Genomic DNA, 23,832 nt, shown 5'->3' on the forward strand with positions numbered 1-23,832 from the left:
TTCTTGACATTGCAGTGACATTGAGGAACTCCAAATATATTTATACTATATTTACTTGCTTTTGGGGTTTGATAAGAAACTGAGTGGTTAGTATATTGGACTCCTTCATGCTTGTTTCAAATGCTATTAAATAAAAACACTATCAAAAAGCACTATGTGCAACTAAAATTGAAAATCTGAACACAAGCATCTGGTCACTCATAGAGTGATAGAGCTGTACAGCATGGAAACAGACACTTGGTCCAACCTGTCCATGCTGACCAGATATCCCAACCCAATCTAGTCCCACCTGCCAGCACCCAGCCCATATCCCTCCAGATCCTTCCTATTCATATACCCATCCAAATGCTTCTTAAATGTTGCAATTGTACCAGCCTCCACCACTTCCTCTGGCAGCTCATTCCATACACATATCACCTTCTGTGTGAAAAAGTTGCCCCTTAGGTCTCTTTTATATCTTTCCCCCTCACCCTAAACCTATGCCGTCTAGTTCAGAATTCCCCGACCCCAGGGAAAAGACTTTGCCTATTTACCCTATCGATGCCCCTCATAATTTTGTAAACATGAATAAGGTCATCCCTCAGCCTCCAACGCTTCAGAGAAAACAGCCCTAGACTGTTCAGCCTCTCCCTATAGCTCAAATCCTTCAACCCTGGCAACATCCTTGTAAATCTTTTCTGAACCCTTTCAAGTTTCACAACATCTTTCCGATAGGAAGGAGACCAGAATTGCATGCAATATTCCAAAAGTGGCCTAACCAATGTCCTGTACAGCCGCAACATGACCACCCAACTCCAGTACTCAATACTCTCACCAATAAGAGAAAGCATACCAAATGCCTTCTTCACTATCCTATCTACCTGCAACTCCACTTTCAAGTAGCTATGAACCTGCACTCCAAGGTCTGCTTGTTCAGCAACACTCCCTAGGACCTTACCATTAAGTGTATAAGTCCTGCTAAGATTTGCTTTTCCCAAAATACACCTCATATTTATCTAAATTAAACTCCATCTACCACTCCTCAGCCCATTGGCCCATCTGATCAAGATCCTTTTGTAATCCAAGGTAACCTTCTTCGCTGTCTGCTACACCTCCAAATTTGGTGTTGCCTGCAAACTTAGTAACTGTACCTCTTCAGCTCACATCCAAATCATTTATATAAATAATGAATGTTACTTCTTCAAAAAACTCAATCAAGTTTGTGAGACATGATTTCCCATGCACAAAGCCATGTTGACTATCCCTAATCAGTCCTTGCCTTTCCAAATACATGTGCATCCTGTCCCTCAGGATTCCATCAAACAACTTGCCCGCCACTGAGGTTAGGCTCACCGGTCTATAGTTCCCTGGCTTGTCTTTACCGCCCTTCTTAAATAGTGGCACCACGTTTGCCAACGTCCAGTTTTCCGGTACCTCACCTGTGACTATCGATGATACAAATTATCTCAGTAAGAGGCCCAGCAATCACTTCCCTAGCTTCCCACAGAGTTCTAGGGTACACCTGATCAGGTCCTGGGGATTTATCCACATTTACCCGTTTCAAGACATCCAGCATTTCCTCCTCTGTAATCTGGACATTTTGCATCTATTTCCCTACAGTCTATATCTTCCATATCCTTTTCCACAGTAAATACTGATGCAAAATACTCATTTAGTATCTCCCCCATTTTCTGCGCCTCCACACAAAGGCTGCCTTGCTGATCTTTGAGGGGCCCTATTCTCTCCCTAGTTACCCTTTCCCACTCAGCTATAATGCAAAATGCCCTTAATACGTTAATGTAAACTTTGCTATTGTGACTGTATTGTAATACAGAATAACACTTATGTCATGGGAGCAGCCTGACCTTCAAACTCTCACTCAGGCATCAGCATGCTTTCCCCATGGAGGACATCGCAAACAGCCCAATGTTATGCTCAGATGTATTTTCCTACAAGACACTAAAGAGCAAATTGGATTCTTCAAAATTAAATCTAAAATTGCCTGGAATAAATGGTTCAATATAATAATACATGGCACCCAACATCTCTAAATGTAGCATATTTTATTTGTCAACTTTTATTTGTAAAACAAACACTAAAATACTTAGATTGCAGCTTATAGTTACATTTATGAAATATGGGTATTTATCCTCTGAGCATATTTTTCTTTAGTGTAAAACAAAAATGATAATAATTGTAAAGACCACACAATTTCATTTCCTCTATTTTGGGTACTGCTTTAAACCAAGGAGACTGTGTAAAAAAAAAATGGCTGCAGTTTAAAAATCATGCTCACTGGAGCACATTGAGAGTTGTACACAATGTCGTGTTTCCTTGGAACAGTGAGAGCCAAAGCAGCACGGAGCCGATGGGCTCTGAACTAAGGGATAACTGCTTGGACAACAATGTTTTCATTGGCTTCTTACTAGGTGACCATAGTTTGCCTGTGGCCAGTGCAGCAGGGAAACACCCAGTCCTTAAAGTGAAAGCATTAAAAAATTGTCTCTCTCTTTCTCGCCTGCATGGAAGTAAGTCTTCAATAACAGCCTTCTCTGCAAATTGCTTGTTAATGCTTCAAAAGCTTCCACAGGCAGGATTGAATTGATGTGGACTTTTGAGGCTGAATGATTTGTAGTATAATGTGTAACCTCACAATTTTTGGACATGTATGAAAGCAGTTGTGACTTTAAAGCAAAGACTGCAGATGAATTCTAGCAATTTATAATGCTTGATGTTATGCAGACCAAGATATCTGCAGAAAAAGTGAACACAAAGGAATTATGCCCCCAATATTATAAAATAAATAAAAGAATAACACCAAATACATTCATAAATCAACATACATTTTAGAACAGAATATTAATAAAAAACAGCAATAATTAACACTTCCATAATTTACTTGGTCAGCATTATTGATGGATGGTCTATGCTGCACTAAACTCACCAGTTTTTTAAGCAATGTCTTGAGTGTCAACCTTAGCAATACAATGCACCAGAAAGCTGGAATATGGGTTTCATCTTGATTCTCCATACAGTGAGCTCGCAATTACTAGTATTGATTAAAAACGTGATGCAGGACTGGTTGGTGTATTCCATCTGCCATAAGAAAGCTGAAAAAGCAATCCCTTGTTGAAATGGAAAAAGTGAAACAATCGCACCTTGTCAACGACTCACTGGTGAATGAAATTCCAGAGGTGGATTGATCAACTGAAGGTGTCAAATGAAGGAGAGGTGGGTCACAAATACTCCCAGGCATGTATGGTTCCTCAGATAACACTTAGGTAGGAGTCACTGTAGCTAGTTCAATTGCAAGACCGATTATATTTGCAGCAATTCAGCAGTGCATAAGTTCTTAAGGAATTATTTAATCCATAAATGGTTTTAAAGCCAATTGACAGTCACAAAGATTATATTCATGCAATAGAATTCATCTGTTACTGTGAATGTAGATCTTATTAGTCTCTTGGGAAATACAGATAATAAGAGTATGTTACTCCTATAACACATTGTAGTAACATTTCTGCATAAGGTCAAAGTTTAACAGCCAAGACTACCTGAGCTTTATTTCCATCATCACAATTCATACTAAATAAATGGTTTAAAGATTATTTTGGTTTAACTTCTGTGAGATACATGATCTGTGAACGGCACTCCCCAGGCAAACACATCTGAGTAAAAATCCAAGAGACGTTAGCATGCTCCTGCAAAGTTCAGTGAAGAACTTAATATCCTCAGATGACATTTAGGGAAAAACATTTTGTAGATTATTCCTGCACTACTTGTTGAATTAACATACAATTCTGAGGTTTAGAGGATCATGCTTGAAGACTATATGTGACTGGATTTCACGGGAATAACAGCCTGTAGTAAATGTCAACATGTCTCAAGGTAAACGACTGCTTTGGTGCATTGTTGTACATAGAGCCAGGAAGAAGAGCTGTTTAGGCACTTGGTGTGATGAAGACTGTATTTCCACTACTATCTGTTTGACGGTTTTCAGGCTGGCATGTCAGCAACACATGGCTGGAGAAAGACACAGTTCCTGAGCATTTTTAATATGATGTTGAGGAGTGCATGTTATTCAGATCTCCCTGAAGTAAGACATCCAGTGGTCAACACTGTTGGGTTTCATTCACTCACGGCGATGCTGGGCCATCCATTGTTGTTAAGAGATGAGTGATCTGTGTGCGTTGGGCTGGGGTGATTTGTTGCATCATGTGGATAATACAGTCCATTGCAACCTCTGGATTTGCCTGAACTAAGCTGAAGTAGCAACAACACAAAAAACACAATATAATGTTTAATACATTAAGTTTTGGTTGAATTATCTCAATTTCTTTTCCATCTTGCCTATGCATTCAGGGAGAAATTGAGAAAAAGAACTCTATGAGCTCATTAGATACTTGGCATAAGTATAACACTGGTCATAATTTACCTTTTGTAATTTGAACCTGTCTTATTCTTAGATTTCAAATAATATTACAGATTTGCCTTTTCCATTTTCTTGATTATTTTAAATACTTCCATATGATCACCTCTCAGAAATTCCCTTTAAAAAGTAAAAATTATAAGTGTCTCCAGTTTTACCACATAATCTAGACCCTGGCTCCAGGGTTCAATGCTTCAATGTCCCTTTGGTGCTTTAGTAACAACATACAGTCTAATCAGAGCACTATATAGTTTGATCACTAATTCCTCTGATTTATTTTCCAGCAGTTTGGATATACAGTTGTACTTAGTCATAGAGTCATAGAGCTGTACAGCATGGAACCAGATCCTTTGGTCCAGCTCACCCATGCTGACCAGATATCCTAAATTAACGTTTGCAGGAAGATTTATAGCTCGGGTACCAGTTGCCGTGGTTGTGGGTATGTTCGCTGAGCTGGGAAGTTGGTTTGCAGACATTTCGTGCCCTGTCTAGGTGATGTTTTCAGTACTTTGGAGCCTCCTGTGAAATGCTGCTGTACTGTGCTGGAACCGGCAACTGGAAGCAGCAGAAATGGAACAAAATAAATTCCAAAAGACACAGTACAGCAGCACTTCACAGGAGGCTCCAAAGCACTGGAGAATGTCACCTAGACAGGGGACGAAACTTCTGCAAATCAACTTCCCAGCTTAACGAACAAACCCCAACTATAGCATGCAAAATTAATCTAGTCCCATTTGCCAGCATTTAGCCCATATCACTGTAAACCCTTCCTATTCATATACCCATCCAGATGCCTTTTAAATGTTGTAATTGTACCAGCCCCCACCGCTTCCTCTGACAACTCATTCCATACACGCACCACCCTCTGTATGAAAATATTGCCCCTTAGGTCCCTTTTAATTCTTTCCCCTCGCACCTTAAACCTATGCCCTCTAGTTCTGACTCCCCCCACCCCAGAGAAAAAACCTTGTCTATTTACCCCATCCACTTTTATAAATCCCAATAAAATCAGCCTTCAGCATCCAACACTTAAGGGAAAATAGCCCCACCTTATTTAACCTCTCCACATAGCTCAAACCCTACAATCTGGCAACATCTTTGTAAATCTTTTCTGAACCCTTCCCTTGGTCATTGACTGAGAGCAACAATCGACATGTGGAGCACACCAAATCATCTTAATCTATTTTAGCTTCTTCCAATATTATTTCAACATCATTCATGCACTGCATAGGCCATGTGTAAATATTTAATTCACTCAATGCTTTATGTTTGTTTGCATTAAATTTCTCTCCAAATGGGGGTACCTAACCTGTATTTTTCTATCACTGCCCTGGGAACATGCTTTTTCCTTGCCATGGAGGAGTCTAGTGTAGGGAATAACAGGTGTGTCTTTGAGTGGCATATCACTGGTAAAGCCACATCCCTTCACAATAACCTTAGGAGTGAAGACACATCCTTTGAGGTCAGTCTTCAGCTCAATGACAAATACGTTTTTTTTGGGATGATTTCAAATATTTTTAAACATCTATGATGCAGTTGGAACAAAGTCAGAAGTCACATGACACCAAATTATAGTCCAACAGGTTTATTTGAAATCACAAGTTTTCAGGGGTAACCTGATGAAGGAGCAGTGATCTGAAAGCTTGTGGTTTCAAATAAACCTGTTGGACTATAACCTGGCGTCGTGTGACTTCTGATTTTGTCCACCCCAGTCCAACACCTGCATCTCTACATTTGAAACAGTTTAATAAGTAGACATTTAGCACACTTATCACAGTTTAAAAAATCAGCCAAAGTTTATTCCTTGGGTATCAATGTTACCCAGCTCCCCTTTCTCAATCCCATTCCCTATATACACTTCCAAACTGCTATTAGAACCCCCCGTCCTCCCAGCTCCCCATCCCTCTTCTCAGTAACCCCCACAACTCCTTCTTTCCAGCCCCCTTCCCCTCAACACCTTCTTCAAGCTCCACACCTCTCCAGTCTTCCTCTTCAACTTCCCTCCCCCTCCTCCCACCTTCCACTTCCCACCTGCTTGCTCCCTGTGGGACCTCTTCCCACTTGGCATCCAGTTCCAAAATCCTAATGATGCTGGAAGCAACATAAAGGTGTATCGGAGAAACTGGAGAAAGAGTGACCAAAGAAGAGGAAGAGACAGGGAGCTGAAGGAATCATAAAGATAATTTTTATTACCAATTTTTATAGTTAATAAAAACAAAGCTCTCAATCACCCTGTCAGATGGATTTACTTTTCGCTAACCTCTCTGACATTTACCTATGCTTATAAGCCCTACATTTTTAATATAAAAATCCCTCAAAGTTTTAAATAAATAAACACCATTCTTGAACTAATGGTCCTAATAGAAATGATAGAGGCATCAGCCTCTGAAGCTCATTGAATCAACTTCCAGATTTTAACTTTCACTGCTATTGAGAAATAAAAGTTTAGGCCTTTTTGTCCAACACATTCTGTAATTTCTGCTCTTCCCAGTTTGGGGTCATCTATAAATTTGACTATATTGCACCGAGTTTCTGAATCGAGATCATGTATTTAAAGCAGCACTAGCCAGGAGCACTCCTTCAGTAATTCTTCCTAATTTGCATTACTCCTCCAACAAATAAAATATAACAAAGAATTGCAGATGTTGGAGATCTGAAATAGACAAAAACAGAATTTGCTGGTGAAACTCAGCAGATCTGGCATCAATGGAGAGAAAACAGAGTTAACATTTTGAGTCCAGTAACCATTCTTTTTCTCTCAAGTATTTATTTCTTAACTTTTTAACCTTCACCACAGATTGTTTTGAATAGCCAACAATATTTTTGGGGTTCTTATTGTATAGAAAATTCTCAAATCTTTTCCCAATACTTTCATTCCATGTAAAATAATGGAATTGATTAAGACTAATGGGTCTACAGCTTCTCTTGTCCTTTCCAACTTGTGGATATCTCATTGTATTAACAGATAAATAAAGCCATAAGAAGCAAACAGGTCAAAGGGGGCTCATTATTATAGGGAAAGAATTAAAAAACAGAGGACCAATAGTGAGTGGCATGGTGGCACAGTGGTTAGCACTGCTGCCTCACAGCGCCAAAAACCCGAGTTCAATTCCTGCCTCAGGCAACTGTCTGTCTGGAGTTTGCACATTCTTCCCATGTCTGCGTGGGTTTCCTCTGGGTGCTCCGGTTTCCTCCCACAGTCCAAAAATGTGCAGGTTAGGTGAATTGGCCATGCTAAATTGCCCGTAGTGTTAGGTGAAGGGGTAAATGTAGGGGAATGGATCTGGGTGGGTTGCTCTTCAGAGGGTCGGTGTGGATTTGTTGGGCCAAAGGGCCTGTTTTCACACTGTAAGTAACCTAATCTAAACTTGGATAGGACTTTGGTCAGACCATACTTGGAAGGTCTGTGAATCTTTCTGATGTAGTTATTATTATAGAAAGGATGTATTTACACCAGAGAGGATGAATATTAAATAACAGAGATTATGTCAAAGCTGATTATATCTGTTTGGAAAAACTGAGCATGACTGGACACCTTTCTCTTGAAAAGAGGCTGAGGAGGAACCTAATGGAATCTTCAAGATTATGAAAGGAATTTGTTGAGTAGGGTAGTGTTTCACTATGAAATGTTTTAAAAATAGAACCATAATTATAAGTACTAATAAATTGAATAGGGAATTGAGGAGAAACCTAATTAATGCAGAGAGTGGTTAGAATATGAAACTCAGCATCAGATGGTTTGGTTGAGGTGACTAGCAGATTAATTTAAGAGAAAACTAAATTAATGGAAAAAGGAATTGAAGATAATGCTGATAGTATTTAAATGAAAGTTGAAGCATAAACATAGGAAAGTAGCAGCTGGACTGACTGCAATTCTCCATCTTCAGTGATTACATCATAACAATTTTCAAAACCTCACTGTCTCCCTCATCTATCTCTGGGATAAATTGGGTTATCAGTGGAAATCACTATTCATTGATATACATTGCCAGATTCCAGGGGGAAACCAATTACTCCTTCTTGACTCTTACATCACAGAAAAACCAGGATTAGGATCAGTTTTAAACACACACACAAATTATTTTAAACATTTCACCCGGCCTTCAAGTCAAAGATACTTTTCACCACCCAAGTACCCTTGCTGCTGTACTGCCGTTTATAAGTACACCTACCTGCGAATGTGTTTTATTGCATAATCACGTTTCAGATACTTGATGTTCTCTCGTATCACAGAGCGAGTGTCATCCTCATCATTAAGATGTTTTTCCAACCACTCCACTACCTTTTGATTGTTATCCCATAGATATGCCTGCACAGACAAGCAAGAAGATCTAATAAAAATCAATCAGATAATGGTATTCGGAAGAAACATGATCATAATATTGATGTAGTTGTTCTATTCTGTACCACTACATCGATGAGTTGTGGAAATTTGCTGACTAAATTCAGGACAAAACTCAAGGGACCAAGTCTTCCTTGCATTATTAACCATATCAAAACCAAAAAAAACAGATTGCAAGTATGATCTCTGTATTTGGAGTATTTGTTATCCTTCAAAACCTTATAAAAGTAAACTTAATCACATACACATGTACAACCTAGAGTGGGAACGCAGCTTTATCTGTTTCCAAATCCTTAGCCCGTAAGTCAAATAGATTATGGAATATCTATGAATGCTAATTACAGGCCCAAAATGTTCTTATTGACAGGCTAACTCATTTTTCCAAATCATTCCATAACAAGGCAATTAGTATTGAGGTCTTCAATGTCAATGTACCAATTAAAAGACACCGATTGGTTAATCAATAATATATACCCATTAGATGAAGATAAGACTATATACAAATGATATTCACTGGGAGGCAAATGCATAGTACAACTGACTCTTAATTCTGCTGTTTGTAGTCATGGGGCTAGTATATCATATCCTGTTGAAGTGGTGGTGATTGGCAGTTGTTTAAACTTTGCTATCTTTTATGTATATATGCAACACATTAAGTTTAGAATATGTTAAAGAAAAATGAGAACATTTATTTGAATAAACCTATTGACCTGATTGTTTAGAATTAGATGCTCAAAATTTAATTACTGCTCATTCTCATGAGTGCACTTGAGGTTTAAAGCACATAACATGGCTATTTGATCCATTGGGGAGAAAGTGAGGTCTGCAGATGCTGGAGATCAGAGCTGAAAATGTGATGCTGGAAAAGCGCAGCAGGTCAGGCAGCATCCACGGAACAGGAGAATCGACGTTTCGGGCGTAAGCCCTCCTGAAGAAGGGCTTACGCCCGAAACGTCGATTCTCCTGTTCCGTGGATGCTGCCTGACCTGCTGCGCTTTTCCAGCAACACATTTTCAGCTATTTGATCCATTGTACATCTGCCAGCTACACACTAAAGCAATCACTCTCATTTCCTAACTCATAATGATTTGGTTCGATTTTGTCAACTTTTGCCTTAAAGTATGCAAAAATCTGTAAGTCTCTCAGAGGAAAATAGAAGTAGCAGCCAGATTTTGGGCACCAAGAATGAATCTTCTGTTAAGCAGGGTTTGTCATGATTCAAAAAAGTAATTGTTATAGGGGATTCTCCTGTACGACACCTTGTCAAAAGCCTTCTAGAAATCCAAATAGGTCAGGCCCACTGGCTCTCCTTTGTCTAAGTTTCTTGTTATCTTCTCAAAGAATTCTAACGAATTTGTCAGGCATGATCTCCCCTTGATGAAACTGTGCTGACTCAGCCCTATTTTACCATGCACGTCCTAGTACTCACAATCTCAAACTGAATTGACCTAAAATCTTACTAATGACCCGACGTCAGGCTAACTGACCTACAATTTCCCATCTTCTGCTTCCCTCCCTTCTTAAACAGGGGTGCTCCATTAGCAATTTTCCAGTCCTCTAGTGGTTCCTGAAAGATCACCACCAATGCCTTCTCAGCTATCTCCTTCAGAACTCTGGGGTGTGGTCCATTTGGTCAGGGGATTTATCCACCTTCACACCTTTCAGTTTCCCAGCACCTTCTCCTTAGTGATGCCACTGCACTCACCTCTACCCCCTGACTCTCTTGAAGTTCTGGTATGCTGCTGATGTCTTTCACTGTGAAAACAGATGCAAAGTACTTACTCAGTTTCTTCACTATTTCTTTGTACCCCATTGCTACTTCTCCAGTCTCATTTTCCAACAGTCTAATGTTAACTCTTGCATCTCTGTCACATTTTGGATATCTTAAAAAAAGACTCTTGCAATCTTCTCTTATACTTGCTAGCTTACTCTTATATTTCCTCCCTTATTGCTTTTTTTAGTTTTTAAAGGCTTTGCAATCCTTTGGCTTCCCACTAATCTTCACCACAATATATGAGTTTTCTTTTGTTTTAACGCTGTCCCTAACTTTCCTAGTCAGCCATGTTCATGGTTGCCTCGTCCTCCCCTTAGTACGTTTCTTCTTCCTTGGCATGAATTTCTCTTGTGCCTCCTGAATTACCCGAGAAATCCCTGCCATTGACATTCCACTGTGTTCTCTGCAAAGCTCGCCTTCCAATCAACTCTGGATAGCTCCTCCCTCATCTCTTTATTGTTATCTTTACTCAATTATTATACCATTACATCGGACTCCAGTTTCTCCCACTCAAAATGGAGGGTGAAATCAATCATATTATGATCACTCCGTAGATGTTTCTTCACATTAGCTCCCTAATCAAGTCTGCCTCTTTACACACCACTAAATCCAGAACTGCCGATATTCCAGTGGGCTCTACCATAGGTGCTCAAAAAAAATCATCATACAGACGTTCCATGAATTAATTTCCTTGAGAACCATTACCAACCTGATTTTCCCATTCCACCTTCCTATTGAAGGCCCCATGATTTTTGTAATAATGTCTTTCTTGCATACTTCTTCTATCTCCTGATTTATTTTCTGCCCCACATCCTGACTACTGCTGGGAGGTTGCACACAACTCCCTTCAGGGTATGTTATCCTTTGCTATTCTTCAACTCTATCCACACAGATTCTATACCTTCTTACTCTATATTACTTCTTGTTATTGATTTAATTTTATTTCTTACTAACAAGGCAACCCTTTCCCCCTGCCCATGTGCCTGTCCTATCGATAGGTTGTGTATCCTTGGATATTTAGTTCCCAGCCCACCCCCCTTGCAGCTACGTCTCTGTGATACCCACAACATCATGCCTGCCAATTTCAATCTGCGCTACAAGCTCATGTTTATTGTGTAGAATGTGGACATTTAAGTATAACACCCTCAGTCCTGTATTGACTGACCCCCTTCTCAGAGATGTCCCCTTATCTGCTGTGCCTGAAGTAAAATTCATGATCATTTCTATACTCTCTGTCCTATTACTTGTTTTGGAAATTTTAGTAACTTCTGCTAAGCCCTCCCCCCAACCACCTTAACTTTTTCCATAACATTGCATTTAAAATAGATGCTTGAAGGAGAAAGCTGATAAAATGGTAGGAAAGAGCAGCTTTATGGGATTAGGACTACTGTATGTTTTGGATTAAATATCAAAGCAGAGATTACTGTCTCAATGTTGTACATGCCATACAAGTCCACGAAACAGAACTAGTATGTACCTCATGTGCACACTGGACTCAAGACAGAAAACTACTCAAAATGTTGAAGGATCACCACCTTAACTCATTTCAAATTTAAAAAGACTGGGCTGATAACACCTTCATATTAGCTGTGCTATCTCTTCTCCACTGACCTTGACAGTTCCCTCTGTCTCTACAAACCACCTCCGCAGCATTGACTGAATATGGCCATCACTCAGCTCTGGATTGACTTTTATAATCTCTTGTTTCACCATTTCTTCAAGCAGTAGACGGCGGAGACGCCAGTAGAAGAACGTGCGCACGGTCTTCCACTCGAGGATATCCTGAATCAGAACAAAAAGCTACATTCAGATCCAAATAAGCTTGACAGCAGCACTGGGAACTGTGCTACAAGAAGTCACCCTGTTGCTACAAATCATCGCATCAGTGAAGGCAAAAAATAAAGAGCAACTGTGGAAGTTATAGGCACATCCCATTACTTCTTCCTTCCAACCAGCCCCACACCCAAACCAAAATGCCAAGCTTTCTTTGAGTACCTCTTACCCCAATCCCTAACAACAGCAGAAATAGGAAATGCCTTTAGAACCATCAAGAACAATCTTGAGTCTTAGGTTAGGATGCCCATGGGGAAAATAAAGAAGAATGCAAAATATGTAACATACAATGACAGTGAAACCTTATTTCACATGAAGTGAAGAAGTTCAGTTTGAATCAAAGGCATTTGCTAAACATCACAAATAATTCTTACCCAGCCAAGGCAATGCAGCATACAAACTTGCAAGAATATGAGTGAATGGCAAAACTTTAATATCATGGATCTCTGAACCAGCAAGATCTTACAAGCTACAACCTATTAAAAGTTTTTAATGCGATCCTAATGGGTTATGTAAGGGTTATCTTTCAGCCTTTCATTGAGGTAGTTTTCCCTTCTCCTGTAGTCATTATCTGCAGATGATCCCTGATTTATGAACGTTCAACTTACAAAAGCTCGTACTTACAAATGCAATTCCATATAAGGTTGTATCAAAATTAATCTTAAAATTTCAATGTGCATATATTTCCTCGTACTTACAAATAGCTATTTATATTGTCCTGCATTGTGTTCTGACACACATACAAATTGATTTGTGACGGGTTATAGCATGGAGCCTGTTTGCATCCCAGGGCTGCCAATATCTTTCTTGGAAGACTTAACATGATGAAGACCCAAAGTGCTGAGCAATCAACTGAAGACCTGCATTTTCCCAGAGGCTTCCACCTTTCAAGGTCAAGGTCAGGATGTTATCCTATGGACAACATCAGGTACAAAGGCGTGCCCTCCACTCCTACCCTGTATTCCACTCATAAACCCCAGCTCCCATCCTAAGTTACCTGGGAAATGCGTTGCTGCCATAAAATCCCTCTCCCCATAGGGAAGTGTGGATGAGGACCTCATTGTAAAGGAAATCATGGCTGTTAAACAACATTCTACACCACAGTACTTCTGCCCCACTTTCCAACTAACTGCCCCGTAATAAGATCAAGAAGATGAAGGTGAAAGCCTCTTTCACCGTAATAACTCCTTTCTCCTGCATCCGGCCGGGTGTATCATGAAGATTGGCAAACTGGGTTGCCACTTGGTGGTAAATTGGAAGAAGGAACTCTTCTCGAGCTTTCAATTTGGCTTCTAACTCCTTACGGATTTTCTGAGACAGCTCCAGGGAACCTACAAAAATTAAACAAGCACAGGTCAGCAGATCAAGTTATAACATAGACGAGGAGAGGTGCCCATATTTAAAATGGGGACACTTTGATAACAGGGTGTGCGTTTTCTTACCCAACTGGTCAGCAAGGCCCGAATAAATGGCATCAATTCTCCTCATTGTCTTCACCAAGTCTTTCCGTCTGAACTTGATCTCCACAGTGCCTTCAGGCTCCAGCACACCACCCCTGAGGCATGAGAAAAGGAGAAAATTCCCTAGTATTTCTAGGTTTCATGTTTAATCATAGCAACAACCAATAGCTAATTTTGATAAGGGCATCAAATTTGTGTTTGCAGTAAACAAAAAAACTAAAATGCTATCTCTCCCTTTCAGGAGAGACCTCATTCTTCTAATCCCACTCAACCTTTTTGGGTTCTTCAGTGTAAAGCACTACCGCAGGACATAATCTGCTCCTTATTGTTATAAAGCACACAGTATGGTGAATAATGATGTTGTGGGATAGTACAATTTGGGTGATAGCAATTTGGCAGCCATTTTGCATCTCCCTTACTTCCAACAACTGTGGAACTGCATTCAAATGAAGATAATGGTTTTACTCATTCATTTTTTTTTTCTTATTGCCAACTTGCTGCTCTCTTCTGCAAGCAAATTGCCTTCATTTAGATGCAGTTCCAACAGTTGTTGGAAGTAAGAGAGATGAAAAATGGCTGCCAAATTGCTATCACCCAAATTGCACTATTCCACAATGTCATTATCTTCCTGACTGTGTGCTTTATAATAATAAGGAATGTATAATTCAATTTCATGGCATACTATATCTAGTGAAACAAAATACTATATTGTCCCACCAGCTAAACTACATACTGTAGATTTTTCTCCCCGTTTATTCTTTGAGGGATATAGGTATCATTGCAAAGACCAGCATCTGTTGTCCATCCCCAGTTTCCTTTGAATTGAGTGTTGCTAAGTTTCAGATGGCAGTTAAAACTCAACCACATTGCTGTTTGCCTGGAGTTGCATGCAGGCCAGACCAGGTAAAGACAATGGATTTCTTGCCCCAGAAGATATCAGTGAACCAGTAGGGCTTTTACAGCAATCGATGATAATATTATGGCCTGCCAGCTACAATGGTGAAATCTGAACCCATATCCCAAGAAAATTATCTTGACCTTCTGGATTGCTAGTCCAGAGACATCACCACTATTCAAATGTCCCCCATTTAACCTATCAGAATTGGCAATAATGCAAATTGCATATTGGCCTTCACAGGGATAGGATTTCAGTACAGGAGCAGGAATGTCTTCTGCAATTGTACAGGGCCTTGGTGAGAACACACTGGATTATCGTGTGCAGTTTTGGTCTCCTTCTCTGGAGATGACTGTTCTGACTATGAAAGGAGTGCAACAAACGTTTACCATACTGATATCTGGGATGGCAGGACTGACACATGAAAAGAGGAGAAAGTGAGGACTGCAGATGCTGGAGATCAGAGTCAACAGTGTGGTGCTGGAAAAGCACAGCAGGTCAGGCAGCATCCAAGGAGCAAGAGAATCGATGTTTCGGGCAAGAGCCCTTCATCAGGAATCTGATGCCATTCCTGATGAAGGGCTCTTGCCTGAAATGTCGGCTCTCCTGCTCCTCGGATGCTGCCTGACCTGCTATGCTTTTCCAGCACCACACTCTTGACACATGAAAAGAGTCTGGATTGATTAGGATATATTCACTCAAGTTTAGAAGAATGAGGTGAAGGGGGGGGGGACAGGATCTCATAGAAATGGATAAAATTCTAACAGGACTAGACAGGATAAATACAGGAAGGATTGTCCCAATGATCACGGAGTCTGGAACCAAGGGTTACGGTTCAAGGGAAGGCCAATGGGAGTGAGGTGAGGAAGGACTTCTTCACCCAGAGAGTGGTGAGCCTGTGGAGTTCTCTGACACAGTAAGCGGTTGAGGCCAAAATACTAGAGTTAGAAATAGTTCTTGGCTAAAGAGACCAAATGGTATGGGGAGAAAATAGGAACAGGATACTGGTTGAATGGCTAGCCATGGTCATATTAGATTAGATTCCCTACAGTTTGGAAACAGGCCCTTCGGCCCATCAAAACTGGCTCAAAGGTAGAAGACAGAGGGTGGTGGTGGAGGAGTGTTTTACAGACTGGAGGCCTGTGACCAGTGGAGTGCAACAAGGATCGGTGCTGGGTCCTCTACTTTTTGTCATTTATATAAATGATTTGGATGCGAGCATAAGAGGTACAGTTAGTAAGTTTGCAGATGACACCAAAATTGGAGGTATGGTGGACAGCGAAGAGGGTTACCTCAGATTACAACAGGATCTTGACTGGATGGGCCAATGGGCTGACAAGTGGCAGATGGAGTTTATTTCACATAAATGCGAGGTGCTGCATTGTGGGCGGCACGGTGGCACAGTGGTTAGCACTGCTGCCTCACAGCGCCAGAGACCCGGGTTCATTTCCCGACTCAGGCGACTGACTGTGTGGAGTTTGCACATTCTCCCCGTGTCTGCGTGGGTTTCCTCTGGGTGCTCCGGTCCCACAGTCACAAAGATGTGCAGGTCAGGTGAATTGGCCATGCTAAATTGCCCGTAGTGTTAGGTAATAAGGGGTAAATGTATGGGTGGGTTGCGCTTCGGCGGGTTGGTGTGGACTTGTTGGGCCGAAGGGCCTGTTTCCACACTGTAAGTAATCTAATCTAAATCTTAGCAAGATTTATATACTTAATGGTAAGGTCCTAGGGAGTGTTGCTGAACAAACAGACCTTGGAGTGCAGGTTCATAGCTCCTTGAAAGTGGACTTGCAGGTAGATAGGATAGTGAAGAAGGCGTTTGGTATGCTTTCTTTTATTGGTCAGAATATTAACTACAGGAGTTGGGAGGTCATGTTGCGGCTGTACAGGACATTGGTTAGGCCATTGTTGGAATATTGCATGCAATTCTGGTCTCCTTCCTATCGGAAAGATGTTGCGAAACCTGAAAGGGTTCAGAAAAGATTTACAAGGATGCTGCCAGGGTTGGAGGATTTGAGCTACAGGGAGAGGCTGAACAGACTGGGGCTGTTTTCCCAGGAGCGTCGGAGGCTGAGGGGTGACCTTATGAGGGTTTACAAAATTATGAGGGGCATGGATAGGGTAAATAGACAAAGTCTTTTCCCTGGGGTCAGGAGTCCAGAACTAGAAGGCATAGGTTTAGGGTGAGAGGGGAATGATATAAAAGAGACCTAAGGGGCAACGTTTTCACACAGAGGATGGCACGTGTATGGAATGAGCTGCCAGAGGATGTGGTGGAGGCTGGTACAATTGCAACATTTAAGAGGCATTTGGATGGGTATATGAATAGGAAGTGTTTGGAGAGATATGGGCCGGGTGCTGGCAGGTGGGACTAGATTGGGTTGGAATATCTGGTCAGCATGGACGGGTTGGACCGAAGGGTCTGTTTCCGTGCTGTACATCTCTATGACTCTATGACTCTAACAAGTCCACACCGCCCCTCTGAAGAGTAACCCACCCACACCCATTCCCCTACATATGGAATAGTGGAGCAGGCTTGAAGGGCTGAATGGCCTACTCCGGCTTGCATTTTCTAGGTTTCTGTATTTCAAGTGATATTAGCCAAATGAATATATGAGAGAAGAGGAGAAAAATATCCAAACTGACTTAGCATCATGCAAATATCTTGGTGGGAGCATGATACATTTACCTGACAATGGAATCTGTAAATATTCTTTTATCAGTACCTGCTTTCTTGGTCCGCATAGAGTTCTATGTAAAGTGGATTGATTGTAGGATCAATCACCGCCCATGAGCCACCTCGGAGTTCAGCATGAGGTGGGATGTATACGAGGACAGGCTGCTGGAACTCCCTTAAACTATCTACGATACTCGCACCAAACTTCAGAACCTGATCATACATATCTAATGAAAAAGGACAAGAAAGGAATTCAGACAGTCCATTTCGGATTCATCATGAACTCAGCAGTAGGGCAACCATACATAGTATTTCCCCTTAGGATCAGTCAAATTTCTGTTGCATTTTACGTAAATGAAAAGAAGTAGAGAAATTTCATTTCATATGATAGGTCACTACAACCTTTAAGTGTAGCTGTGCCACATAAACAGATAATTTTTCTGTTAACAGACCTACTTTTCTAATTATTCACTGCAATCTTCACAGATAGAACTATGTGTAAGATTTCACCACATTGTGAAATTCCTAGTCTCCTTTCTGTTTTGTCTTTTATGTCCTTTTGTTGCTGATTAATTCACACATTCCTTTCTGTAAATATTTGTAGAACTATTTGCTCACGTGGAAGGTAAGTTCTGAGACAGACTGCTTGTTTCTGTGTTCTAACCTCCTTTCTACGCAATGTCTGGTGTGAAGTAAAGTATTAACAGCAAATAATATAGATGAATTGGAACTTATGGTAATGATTAAAGTTATTTAGAATACTGTCCCCTTTTTAAAACATTTCTTATCTCTTTCCTAATGATATTTGCTGTCCTTACTATAACCACTGAGGAATATGTCACTAAGTACATTACTGATTATCATGTAATGTTCTGTTTAGCACATGAATGTAACAGAGTTCTGTTCTGTAATTCTGGAAATAACTTGTTTTCATAAAATCACAGACCTTACCTTTCATTCCACCAGAAAACCCTCGCCAGTTAGCAAACACAATAAGGGGAAGCCGTTCTCGTTTAAAGTCCTTAATGACCTGTGCAGTTTTAAAAGCTGAGTCTGGAAACCATACCTGTCCAGCTTGCTGAACAATCTGTTGAATCAAACAGAAAAAGACCATCAATTGAATAAATTGAGAAACTCACTATGTGAGGACTGTAGCAGCACATTACTCTGTCAAAATAACAACAGCAAAGAGAGATGTGCCATTATACGTGAAAATTCAAAATTTTGAGTCCTGTCTGCTTCATGAAAACTGCATCTCGCTCGCTGATTCACTGTTCAAATGCATTGAATGGCATAAGTTTCCAGTACTTGCCTGCATATTTACCACAGAAAATTAGGAATATCCATTCTGTCCAAGTAGCCACTTAATAACATAAATGTCAATTACTGCCAGTCAGTCAATCTCTCTGACATTGGAAATTAATTATTATAAGTGTGGATTTTCATTTTTTTTCATGTTTCAACTACGATTGGAAACTTTGAATTTTAGAAATATATTTCTATCTCTCCTTTTCCCTTCTTTTAATCCAAATTTTCCTTCCCTCTGTACCTCATTTGACATTGAATTCACCATTCAAATGTTGACACCATGAGTTGTTCAACTACAATCCTTGAAAGTGATTGATTTCAAAGATATGGTTACATGCTTTGATTGTTCAAATCCCAGATACCCTTTGGAAGGTGCTGCATTGCAGTTGGACTCTGATCTCCAGCATCTGCAGTCCTCACTTTCTCCTTTCTCTTGCAAAACTCACTAGACTGTGATCAGAAGCGGGTTAAAAATAAAATCAACTTTTTGAACACGTTTGGTGTAAGTGGGCTTTGAAGCTGGACCTTCTGGCCCAGAGGTATGGTGATCCTCAGGTCAAACCACCACCAGTTGTCTCTCTCTAATGACAGAGCAGCCCAGGTCCTCTGAGACTTTAGCAACTTTACCTTTACTCACATTGGTTTCCCCCTCACCCCCACTCCTCAGCTCAGATATGCCAAACACAGCACACCAATTACTGCTCAGTTAAGATCAACTACCGAAAGATTAGTACAGATTAGTTCAGCCTAAGGTGTTTGCTTGAACTGAACTAATTCAGGCAACTTAGCCATGCACATCAGTAAAAGTTGATATTTTTCCCAATTAATCTAAAACCCTCCTTCTCCAAAGTGATCACCTACTCACTTTTGATTCTGATTCTGGATCAGCTGGATCTGCTGGATTCGTCAATTCAACTGTTCGAGTCTCCACAGCGATAACCCCCACAGGGATCCCACCTAACCTGTGCAAGGTAATCATAGGCTCAAATTCAGGATCACTTGAACTAAATATTATCTTTTAAACAGCTACATGTTACATGGATTGACTGCCTGCAGATTGGGTGCTTTTTGAGCAAAATGGAATGTATCCGCAAATACAATTCTGGAAATGCAAATTCACCCCATAGACTTATATGTGTGTGTGTGTGCGTGCATGAGAGAGAGAGAACATGAATGTGTGCATGTGAGCATGTGCTTGTGAGTGTGTGCATGTGAGTGTGAGTGAGAGAGTATGTTTGCATGTGTGCGTACATAGAGCCACACTCATGCAGACCCTCTCTTGCACACACGCTCTTTCTCACACACACATACACCCTCCCCACACTCACATCAACACACACACCCTCTTACAGGCTTATACTCCATCACATCACACACTCTACCAAGCACGCACACACGCAAACACACATTCTCTCATGCGCACACTCACATGCCAACACTCACATTCTCTCTCTCATGCACGCACATACACATATAAGTATATGGGGTCAATTTGCATTTGCAGAATTGTATTTGCGACACATTCTATTTTGTTCAAAAAACGCACAATCTCAGGCAGTCAATCCATGTAACATTTTATAAATTCCCACTTTGGAAATAGAACCAGTCTGATTTAAGATTGGGATATAGACAGACTCTAATCTCACACGTCGAATACATTGTCTGAGCTGAGATGTCACCTTTTTTTATAAAACCTTAAGTTACCTCGAGAATGTGACTTAAAAAAAGTTCTGGGATTTACATATTAATGAACCGAAACCTGCAACCCATTCTAAAAGATGAAAGACTTAACAGCAATCTAGATTTGTTCAATATGTTGTTTCAATTGCACGACAGTGTAATCTTTTGCTGTAGATTCTGTGCCTTATGATCCTGCTGCACAGCTACCTAATGAAAGAGCAGTGCTCCGAAAGCTAGGACTTCCGAATAAATCTGTTGGACTATAACCTCGTGTTGTGTAATTTTTAAAAGTGTCATTTAGTGACATTATTGCTCAATTAAAAAGTAAGTTTGCTGTTAATTCTAATATGTTATGTATCAGCCTCTTTCATTCCTTCACACTCTGAACGGTGTTGGTGGTCTCTTTCCTATCTTTAGCCTGAAAACATTAGACTGGATTACTATTTACTGGTTCTTACCTTGCCCTTCCAACAATTACTGTTTGAGCCCAGGGTTTCATGATTTCACTGAAAGATCCATGGTCAAAGAAACCACTCTGCCAGGCACCCTTGATATCTGCAGAGGAAGACAAATCACAAAAGAAGTAAATTGTTGCCTCAATTAGTCATGAAGTAGTACAGTCTTGTCAGTGCTTATCCTTTACCCAACCACGTTTGCTAGATATTCCCCCATGCATTACACTCATTCGACAAGTAGCATGATGTAGTTTCAACAGCTTTACTTATGAGATAATTGTAAATAATTATAGGAATTTTTAGATACAAACAACATGTTCTAAATTAAAGCTGGTCTTCAAAACCTCACTGATTGTCCAGAATAATGAAATTACTCTTACTTGGATGAGGTCTGCCAGCTAGCATCCATCGAGGATCATATGGAGTCTTGGTGGGGACAAAGTCAATTTCCCTCTCAGGACAATCCTTTGGGGAGACTACAGGCACTGGACTTGTGTTGTTCTAGAGCAGCCCAATAAAACAAACATTCATCCAACATGTAAAAGACATGGTACAACGTAGCCTGATAGAAATTAATATTTAATCTAATCAGAGTTAATTCCTTGACAGAGGGGCAGGGAAAGCATGTGACGTATATATTTGGAATAACAATATAGGAACAAGATATCAATATTGTTATTGCTCAATATGGCCTGAAGGGATGTCCGAGATGTAATGGAACAAGGGAACAGATGTTAGACATATTAATTAAGAAGTAAATGGGTGTGAATTGAATATATAAATATGTCAGGCTATCAATCAGAAGAACAAAAGTTTTATGAAATATAGTTAATCGAAATAATACTCTCAATATAAGTATGGATTTTAAATCTGTTCAAAAACATTTTGCCTTCCGTTTATAACAGAGTTGGGAGAGAATTGTTGAGCTGAAATGTAAAGTTTTGGGGTATGATTATCCACTCCGGTTTTCTGAAAGTAAGCCTTATGGCCAGTGGAAGAATGAAGTGGCCATGTGGATCTGGAGTTGCTTCTTTACAAAAGAGGATCCAAGAACAGCTTTAGTATTTTTGATGCCATGTAAAAACAGGATAAAAAGCAAAGTTTTTTCCAAATTGTAACCGACTAATTTGAACCTGAAAGAAAGGTGGACTGACTGTTAAATTAATGATAAAATTGAACAAACCAACTGAGGATTGTACCCTGGAAGAGTACAAAATGGGAATTCAACAAATTGTTTGCAAGACAGCAGAATAATCATTTGGAAATTCCCTCTGTGCTGGCATTTAAAATTATTGCCAAAGCATCAACAGTGGATAGACATTTAGTTTTGATGGTAACTTCCGAATAAACGTGCACTGATAGAACAAAGGTCAGAAGCACTATATAAAAAAAATCCTAGGAATGAATTTCTTTCCAGCAGGTTTCACATTGCAAAGGGGACATTCAATTTATCCTCTGTTTTCCTGTTGTACTAATGTTAACAAATTGGTGAGACTGTCTAGACTTGGGTCGTAGGTGAAAGTACAAAAGGAGAATTTTAGGTCAGTTATCCAAAGAATGTGTAGCTTTATCAGGTATTAAGTAGGCTTTAAATTGGAAGACCACAGCTGAATTCCTGCATTTGAACTTAGGGAGATGTTGATTGGAGGCTTCATTTTTCCCAGGGTAGAAAACAGATTAAAAAGCTACTTTAACATGTTTTATGATAGGAGGCTTGGAAAGTCAAAGGCCTGAGAGAATATCCTGCATCAGACTTCTGTCAACCTTATTACATGTCCCACCAAAACCTCAAAGCTGAGGAAACAAGGGCGGTGAAGAAATTCACCCCCTCAAAAAAAGGAATAACATTTTTTGTAAGTGAGTGAGGCTTCTGTAGGTCTGAAACATTTGTTAACTTTTAAATGGTGAGGGTCCACCTGGCCCAGATGGTTTTCAAGTTGAATTCTGTAAAGAATTTACAGGAATATTAGCTGGTCCACTTGTGGACATGTATAACTACGCATACAGTCAGGACTGTCTCCCGCCTTCGCTGAAAGAGGCAAATATCTCTCTTATCCTTAAAAAAGGAAAGGATCCAGAAGATTGTACGTCATACAGACCAATAACCTTGCTAAATGTAGATTTTAAAATCCTTTCTAAAACGTTAGCATTGAGACTAGAAAGGGTATTGCCACATATCATAAAGGAGGATCAGACGGGGTTTATTAAGGGCTGTAGATCATCCAATAATATTAGAAGGGTTTTGAATATGATTCAAGCCTGCCATCAGGGAAAGATACCAGGAGTAGTAGTCTCATTAAACCCGGAAAAGGCATTCAATAGGATTGAATGGTCATATTTGTTTTACACATTGGAAAGGTTTGGCGTTGGACAGGTGTTTACCAAATGGGTCTCAACATTGTATAGTGATCCTAAAGCGGTTGTGGTTGCCAATGGATTAGATTCGGATAGCTTCAGTGTGGGTAGGGGCTGCCGTCAGGGATGTCCTCTCTCGCCATTGTTATTTATGCTAATAATTGAACCACTAGCAGAAGCTGATCCTAATATAACGGCCCCGAGGATTGGTACAGGTAAACATAAAATTACCCTTTATGCAGATGATGTTCTTCTATTCCTCAGTAATCCTCTGATGTCCGTACCTCGCTTAATCCAAGTTATTAATACATTTAGTGCACTCTCAGGCTATAAAATTAATTTTTCAAAATCGGAAGCTATGCCAATGGGTGGCCTTGCTGTGATACCCCGCTTAGCGGACGGTTCCCTTTTTCCCTTTCGCTAGTCCCTGGAGGGTTTCTTATATTTAGGCATCTTTATTACTCCAGTATTTGGTCAGTTGTATAAGGCTAATTTTGTGAATTTATTGGAAAGGATAAGGCAGGACCTCCAGCGATGGGGAGACCTGCCAATTTCCTGGCTGGGTAGAATAGCATTAATCAAAATGAATATCCTGCCCCATCTCCTATATCCTATGAGAATGCTTCCAGTGATGCTGCCGAGGAC

The 23,832-nt window shown here is 40.3% G+C and overlaps 1 protein-coding gene across 1 annotated transcript in view; it reads right to left on the reverse strand.

Moving 5' to 3' along the window:
- Positions 1-2,025: 2,025 nt before the first annotated feature.
- LOC122562396 (acetyl-CoA carboxylase 1-like) overlaps positions 2,026-23,832 on the reverse strand; it is a 132,673-nt gene continuing 110,866 nt past the window's right edge. The window contains 10 exon segments of the mRNA XM_043715252.1: positions 2,026-4,242; positions 8,581-8,717; positions 12,136-12,306; positions 13,534-13,688; positions 13,800-13,912; positions 17,439-17,616; positions 18,341-18,476; positions 19,563-19,659; positions 20,836-20,932; positions 21,213-21,333. Coding sequence (XP_043571187.1) covers positions 4,116-4,242; positions 8,581-8,717; positions 12,136-12,306; positions 13,534-13,688; positions 13,800-13,912; positions 17,439-17,616; positions 18,341-18,476; positions 19,563-19,659; positions 20,836-20,932; positions 21,213-21,333 — 1,332 coding nt within the window. The 3' untranslated portion in view covers positions 2,026-4,115.

Source organism: Chiloscyllium plagiosum, chromosome 25 (assembly GCF_004010195.1).
Source record: "Chiloscyllium plagiosum isolate BGI_BamShark_2017 chromosome 25, ASM401019v2, whole genome shotgun sequence".
NCBI classification, from domain to species: Eukaryota; Metazoa; Chordata; class Chondrichthyes; order Orectolobiformes; family Hemiscylliidae; genus Chiloscyllium; species Chiloscyllium plagiosum.